The sequence below is a fragment of the Suillus paluster genome (genome assembly GCF_016628075.1).
Source record: "Suillus paluster strain FC165 chromosome Unknown EDB91scaffold_166, whole genome shotgun sequence".
NCBI lineage: Eukaryota > Fungi > Basidiomycota > Agaricomycetes > Boletales > Suillaceae > Suillus > Suillus paluster.
This window is the reverse complement of record NW_024537726.1, coordinates 55,052-62,613: the sequence shown is the minus strand read 5'-3', so window position 1 is coordinate 62,613 and position 7,562 is coordinate 55,052. Positions and strand designations below refer to the sequence as shown.

At 49.6% G+C, this 7,562-nt stretch overlaps 4 protein-coding genes across 4 annotated transcripts; 2 read left to right on the top strand and 2 right to left on the bottom strand.

Annotated features, from left to right (window-relative positions):
• Positions 1–427: 427 nt before the first annotated feature.
• Positions 428–744, top strand: EDB91DRAFT_1032179 (uncharacterized protein; the record flags this gene model as incomplete). Its single annotated transcript, XM_041312741.1, has 2 exons — positions 428–515; positions 581–744. Coding segments are annotated over 2 exons (252 nt in total), but the record flags the coding sequence as incomplete, so codon positions are not given.
• A 1,451-nt stretch (positions 745–2,195) lies between these two features.
• Positions 2,196–3,101, top strand: EDB91DRAFT_1256023 (uncharacterized protein; the record flags this gene model as incomplete). The annotated part of the gene is made up of 5 exons (XM_041324091.1): positions 2,196–2,302; positions 2,350–2,409; positions 2,461–2,731; positions 2,778–2,867; positions 2,913–3,101. 5 exons carry the CDS (start codon positions 2,196–2,198, stop codon positions 3,099–3,101), a joined length of 717 nt encoding a protein of 238 aa, XP_041169701.1.
• Positions 3,102–4,231: 1,130 nt separating this feature from the next.
• On the bottom strand, positions 4,232–5,191 carry EDB91DRAFT_1088103 (uncharacterized protein; the record flags this gene model as incomplete). The annotated part of the gene is made up of 4 exons (XM_041316352.1): positions 4,232–4,504; positions 4,544–4,620; positions 4,905–5,013; positions 5,060–5,191. 4 exons carry the CDS (start codon positions 5,189–5,191, stop codon positions 4,232–4,234), a joined length of 591 nt encoding a protein of 196 aa, XP_041169700.1.
• A 148-nt stretch (positions 5,192–5,339) lies between these two features.
• EDB91DRAFT_1256022 (uncharacterized protein) lies at positions 5,340–7,478 on the bottom strand (the record flags this gene model as incomplete). Its single annotated transcript, XM_041324090.1, has 10 exons — positions 5,340–5,734; positions 5,820–6,022; positions 6,075–6,294; positions 6,341–6,513; positions 6,569–6,618; positions 6,668–6,748; positions 6,804–6,879; positions 6,985–7,132; positions 7,185–7,293; positions 7,341–7,478. The coding sequence occupies 10 exons, from the start codon at positions 7,476–7,478 to the stop codon at positions 5,340–5,342; spliced, it is 1,593 nt and encodes a 530-aa protein (XP_041169699.1).
• Positions 7,479–7,562: the final 84 nt, after the last annotated feature.

Below are 7,562 nucleotides of genomic sequence, written 5' to 3'. Positions count from 1 at the left end.
ATAACACTGAGTTTTTTCTGAGATGGCATTGCCACGAGTGGTGCGATCAAATTACTATTGTTCTAAACTTGATACAAAAAGTAGGACATGCAGTCTTGTATTGTATCGATTTCGTAGTCAGGACAATTAGTGATTGCATTCTATCATTGTAATTGTAAACCAAGTGATCTCGCCATCTATATAAGCAATCTTTCATCAAACCCAATTAAAAACATTGACGTACTAACTCAGTCTCCATGGTAATGATTGAACAATTGACCGATTGTCATGTCATAGGGGCCTTGTTATTCCACTACATGATCTATTTGGCTGTCGGAACTAGGTGCGTGGTTAAATACGGGCAACTTATTCTCCTACTGTCTTAAAGTTGATCATGAATGTAAGTTTCAACTTGAGTTGAGTGCCATGTTCACTGACGCCACATTAGTTTTCTAGCAAATTTACTCTCACTCGCCACACACAGGCAGTCAATACATTGGCTATGAGTATGCACGGAGCATTTCTCCTTACTGGAGGTAATCAGCTATATCCTTCACTTGACTTGTGCTGACTGCGGTGATAGGCAATGATAGCTGAATAGTCGTATGGAGCCTTGTATCTGGTGAAATGATTCAAGAAATATTTGCACCAGCAGCAGGTTATATCAGCGCTATTATTTGGATGGATATTGACGACCATGGGGAATCCACCTTTGCGTTTGGAGCTTCAGATGGCAACATCCAAGTATATGAAAGATCCAATGATGTAAGTGCGATAGGGGTAGCATCTTGGGTCCTGCTGACAGTGTTCGCGTAAGTGTTAAGACCGTGCTCAAGGGTAAAGCGGAGTCTGAGGGGCTTGGCTTCAGCTTGTGCGCTGTGCCCCTTACCCGAGTACGTGCCCCTAATTTCGGAGTGTAGTCCGACACGAGTTCTAGGAGTTCCAACAGGACATTGGAATGGGGGTCCTCTGAAGGAGGACTGACAGACTACTAGGTGAGCACGGGAAAGTCAGGCGGGGGTTGTTCCGCCTGACAGGAGGGAGGCGGGAGACTACTGTGGTCGGAACCAACAGTAGAAGTGGAGCGGAAGGAACTTGCTTGGATGAAGTCCGAAGCAGAGCGAAATGGAGGGGACGGATGTGAGACTGCGGGGTCTAGTTCCGATGTACGGGGAGTCGGAGGAGCGGAGGGATGGAGGAACAGGGGAATGGGGGAATGGGGGAAACAGGGGGACGGGGGAATGGAGGATTGGAGGAAACAGGGGGACGGGGGAATGGGGGAACAGAGGATCGGAGGGTGGCCAACCTAGGGAGTCAATCCCCTAGGCCAGAAAACAGGAGTTGACTTGGGTTTAAGCCTTAAGTCAAAAAGCAGAAGAGCAGGGCTTAGAAAAGGTAATATTCAGACTGAGTATCTACAGGCAGATGTACATATGTTTATATACTCTAAGTGATTAGCATAGCATAGCAGGAGGCTATGTGCTGAGTGTACAGGATCACAAGAGGATGACTGAGGCATACAAGAATAAGGCTTGGAGAAAAGTATGTACACGACAGATCAATAATCGCTAGGGTATAGGGATTACCGGGTACCCGAAAAGCGGAATTATGATACTAAACTGGGATAGGACCAGTTGAGTGGTTCCTAGTCTAGGGGTGGACCAGTGAGGCGGTCGGACAGATTAATAGTCAGGTGGGACAACACAAGTGGAACCGAAGGAACTGAATGGGTCAGAAAAGCGGAGGGAGTAGGAGTAGGGTCAGGCGGACTGATAGGGTGGAGGAGCGGAACCCCAGATAGGGTCGGATGGAAGGGGTATGGGGTCGGAGGACATAGGGGTAATGTCGGAAAAGCGGAATGGAGTCAGGCGGAGGTAGCAGGGCTAATCCTGCTGAGATGCACTTCGTGCATTGTCGGGGAAGGAGGAATGAAGCGGACGGGGAAACAGGGGGTCGGACCAGGGGTGGGGATGTTCATGGGTGGTATTGGAGATGCTCGGATCCGGTATATGACAGTAAGGCGTTGTTTGAATTCTGGAGCACTACCATCAGCCACTCAGGTGCAGTGGAGTCACTTGCTTGGGATCCTGTCCATCATTGACTGGCGAGTGCCAGTGACGGTCTGCCGTGCGTTTGGAACTTGACGGCAGATAGTGAGTTGCCTGCCCATCAGCATACCATCATCCATGATATTGATTGTTTTGTCAGAAACCCTCATGTCCATCATCTTGCAGCCCGAAAAGCAGCCTTACATTGCGCACACCGTACACTTTTACAACAATGGTGCTTCCCTCCTGGTATCATTTCTCGAAAGCGGTGAAATGTTGGTTTACCATTGTTTTCTTAACCCTTTCTGAACCCTTTCTGCAGATTCTGCTATTCTATCAAGCCTTGGGATTTAAAGTGGCGCAAGAAGGTTCAAGGTAGAATGTAAGTTGGGGTGTCGTTCCGTGTGCATGGTTATTGACGCGTACACTGTAGCGGTAATACCGCCCTCAAGGGCGATTTTCTATTTGTCAGTAATCTCAAGGATGGGGTGGATAAATACGCCATTCCTACACTCCAGCGCGTACAATCTTACAGTCATGTCATTCTGCACAATGTTCCTTTGCAAATCTCCGTTGCTTGTCAGGCAGGGCTCATTTTCATTGGGGGCGATGATGGGTTTGCTCAGATATTTGATTATAGTTCAGGGGCATATCGAGGACAGTTGGAACATGGCAATCGAGGCAATCACATTATCCCCGTCACAGTAAGTCATTTGAACTTGATATGTGTACCATGCTAAACAGAGTTAGTTGCATGAAGGGCGCACTGGGTGCACCATTGTTACTGGCAGTTGCTTCAATGGGCATAGTAGCATGAAGGTCTGGGAGGAGGGCGAATCGGTACGCCAGCTGCATATCGATTATGGTGATATCTAATTACTTCAGGCTTGGTCGGAGGACGATGCGACACCTCCTTCACCCTCTGCAGGAACTTCACCAACCATGCAGCTCGTTCAATTTGCTATTATCTGCGTGCTCATGAACGTTGTCATGCATGCTCTCTATTCAGGGACATTGTCAAACCTTTCCCTGTTATTTCAAGACAGTATAGTTCGTGTTATCCGAGCCTTGTAGAAGCGCACTGTATTTTATAATGCATTATCAGCGTACATCCATGTTTACAATAGTATTACCTCCCTGATCCTCAAAAAGCCAGATTCGTGAGGAGTCCATATCGGCCTTTGCTATGGGCACAACATCACAAGCTAAAACTGAAGCGCCCCTGAGTACTGGACTGACAGCTCAAAAGTTTCTCCAAAGGAGTCTTCATCACCCACGTCCCTTCCACTGAAGTTCCCCATCCCAGACACCACTTGGATCTCGTTGGCGTTGTCGATTCCCATGACACAATAAATACAACAGACTGCATTTCATTATCTTACCAATGAGACCCTCGACAAAGCAGAAAGTCAGGGAATGGGAAAGCGAGCAATATAGCACCTCATACTATGCAATAATGTTGACATTTCTCCATAAGAGTCGGGCCAACCCACCATGGGCCCACATTACTATGTACCCCTTACTTAAGGGATGGGCCCACATGTGAGATTATCACTGCATATACCGGGTGGGCCTGGTGGTAGTTAATACCTGTGGCTCAGGGGTGGGCCTGCACTATACACTTTGTGGAACCCAATAATATAATGGATAGTAGTGTTATGGTATATGCTATCACTGTTGAATGTTACCCGAGGGTGAGGGGTGGGCCCATGAACTCGCTGACACCTAAACATATCTGCGGCATGGCCGACATGGTATATACCCATTTCTATATGAACATATCCGAGTCAGTATATTGATATAAATGACCGCCGAAAAATCTAAAATCACTGGGATGGGACAACTGTTGACAGTGATGGCTGTCATTCCTGGATCTCCGACAGCAGAATTGTTGGGATGGGACAATCGCCGATGGGTGCCGACAGCAAAATTGCCGGGGTGGGACAATCACCGATGGGTGCCAAATCCCCCAATTGATCACTGTCCATACTGGGACCGCCAAGAGTATTTATGACTGCCATTCCGGTCACCAACAGCATGTTGCAGTGGCAAATATTTGCGGGCGGCAATGAGTTAGGAGAGTGGTCTTTCTGGGCATATCCCACATGCAGTCAAAGCCGGCAACCTTCAGTAATCTGTATGTATCGGCAACTATTGGTTTGCTAGGGACATCTGTTATATATGCATTTAAATGTTAGAACCTCTCAAGTCCTGATTTCGGTGCCGCTGACTATTGAGTTGTACCGTGAGTAGTCAGCTCGGGGCATATCTACAAACTCATGTACATCATCCCTCATATACCACACCCAGGCTATTCGGCCGGTGTCCATATCCACCCCATGCCTGATAATTCTCCCTAAACCAACAGCCATGGCGCCTGGACCATAGACAATTTCAATCCCTATATTCGGCATCTTCATCCTTGCCGCTCCATAATTGCCGATGCTAGTCATGACATTGAACCATTGGGGACGGGACTAAGGATCCCGGTGCAAGGGTGAGCGCCGGTTGCATACAACGGCGACAGCTGTAAATACGGATGCCCACTCTCTGAGGCGAGCACCCATTTCATCCAATTTCTTTTCTGCTGCCCCTGAGGCCAAGGGCCAGCTGTGTTGCTAATGATGCCCGATAGAGGTCAGGGTGCATGACTCTCAAGGCGGCAGCAATGAGCGCCGCCGGTCTCTGCATTGCCTGACAAAGACCTTCCATCTCGTTTAAGAGTCGCCGAGACCTGCGGGATGAAACTTAGGAGTCTGGGATGAATGAGCATTGCCAAGGCAAGCTGTCAGGATGTGAACCGAACTTAGCCGGATGGGTTTGCGAAAATCATGCTGGAGACAGGTTAATGCACCCCAGGGGTGAGTCTGTGCTCACTGGGCTCAGTTGGATTCGTGGGTCCTCCATTTACCGCCGGTCTCTGCACCACGTGACACTTGTAGCCAGCAGGGCCGACATATTTGCAGTCTGCCGCTGCCATCTCATTCTAAGATTTGTCAAAACAATCATTGGCGGCGATGGGGACAACTGACCTGTATGTCTATATCGATAGCTCCAGGGGAGATACCAGAGGATGATGACACCAAACTTATTGCAAACAACTGCAGGCCGATCAAGGAGGATTTGATGGTCCGGCAGATATCGGGAATGGAGGTTTTCTTCATGATCGGGTTTTGTGCCGTTCTCCATCATCTGCAATGCATCTGCATACCTGGCAACATCGAATTTTATTGTAACTAATGCTGGTATATAGCATGGATGAACATCAAATGATACACTAAGAAAAATGTACAATGTAATGAAAATAAATGTCTAGTTCTGGGGGCCCCTGCCCAATGCCGACTCGCCAAAGGCATGTGCACCTGTGCGAGAACTGCCAGTGATCTGATTGTGAGATCGACTGGCAGAGAGACCGCCAGCTCCATTCCAGCCAGAACCGCCGGCAACATTGCCTACTGATGGGCCTCCCATGGTGGAAGCACCTGCAGGCAAGTTGAAGTATAAGCCCTCCATCGCTTGCATTTGGCCCATGCTGACCGGCATCATACTATGATTGCCACTGTACTGTGGGTTGGCATGATAGATTGGGCCTGAGAAAGGGGGGAGATAGTGACTGGTTTTGACCGAGTACACAATGGTGAAGAGCGTTGTAGGCGTCCTGAAGGACAGCGGTGGCTTGTTCTTGCTGGGTCCAATTGCACCTGAGCCTGCCAGACTGTCTCATTGCGGGTCACCAACTCCTGTTGCATGACCTTCATTTGATTTTGAACTGCCTGCCATGTTGGCGCGTACATCTTGCAGTGCACAGGATGTCGGCATCTTGAGCGGCGAGCCAGTCGTTCAATGCATTCATGTTGGCGCGTACATCTTGCAGTGCATGGATGTCGGCATCTTGAGCGGCAAGCCGGTTGTTCAATACATTCAATAGGTCGGCAGTGGCAGGTCTGCTGAGCTTGCAGTTTGACAAGTTCAGCCCAGGCACCATCGGCGGCATGCTGGAGGCTCAGCTGCTTTGAAAGCGGCGCGGCGTTGTCATTCATCACCAACGTCATTGCCCTCAAGTCATTGACCATGGCATCTCCCTCAGAATCCACCTCCATTGAATGCTGGAGGGAGGGAACAACTGACTCCCTGGGAGGATCAAGTGTGGGGGGCGAGGATGACTTGGCAGGATCTGAGGAGCGACTATCGGGCAATAAAGTCGCAATCGGCAGCACAGAATATATGGGTGCATGGGGCGCTGCAGCATCACCTTCCATAAGGATATCTGGAATTGTCAGCGGCATGCATACAAAGGCAGAGAATGATATTACCTTCTGTAGGGGGATGGCGGCGTGAATTCAAACGTGGCCAGCTAGGCTTACCCTTCGGCACCGGGGCGGTCTCAATCTTGGAGCGGGAACACTTAAGCTTCAGCCTTGAGCACTGGGCACAGGCTTTGAGTCCAGCACTGGTGGCACCATATCCCTGACGACAAATAAAGGATCTGGAACATGGAAACTCAGTGGATGACATCCAGTAATCAATTGGGAACTACATACAATTTGATGCATTGGTCACATCGCGGCACCAACTCCGGAGCATCCATGGTCTACGGTGCCGGGTTGAGATCGACCAGAATCAGAAAACTCAGCACTTACAGCGCCAGAATCTTCCTGTAGCCCAATGGCCGGTGATGGCAATGGCACCTTTGCGACCTTTTGCTTCTTCGAGGTTGTTGCCTGTTGGGTGATAATCAACATGAACTTCATCTATTGAGCAAATAATTGGACACACCGGCGGTGGGGCGGAATTCTCATATGATGATTCACGGTCACCAGGCAGTGCCGGTGGTCGACTGGAACTGGAGTCCCTTCTCCTCTTCTCAATGGCCAGAGTACAGCCTCATCCCTGAACTGTCTTCCACATCTTCTGGCGGCTGGCACCACTTCCTTACCCTTACCCTTGTCTACTTTACCCTTCGCCAGCTTCTTCTTCAATGCCGGCTTGGGCTTTGGCCTTGATGGGCCCGGTGCTGGCATCGACTTTGTGACCCCGGCGGTGGATGTTGATGGCACCGGCCTGGATACAAAGAGGGTGCGGGCCTTGTCTTTCAATGGATGCTGCTGGACCTGGTGATCATCGGCAGGTGATGTTCTTCCACATCGGCGCACTAACAAAATGATTGCCAAGTGCGGTCCAGGTGTTCTAGCATCTCCATGGCTGCTGAGAGCAGGACCGGGGGGACCACAGTGGCCGAAATGCCATGGGTTTCAAAAACATGGGACTACTAGAAATCAGTATATCACCCGGTGCTAATAGGGAAATACCCACCAAGATATCCCCCACCTGCATAGCCAACCGAAGGTGTTCAGGGTTACTGTCCTGCAATGTCACCACACCTGCCAGTATTTGAATGACCTGAGCGGCAGCATCGATGAAAGCCTTGTTGGATGTCTCAGCAGAGGGCATGATGGGAGGAGGGATAAACTTGAAAGATGGGCGATGGGCGATGAAAGGACTGGTAATATGCCAGTAGGAAGCAATGAAATTTTA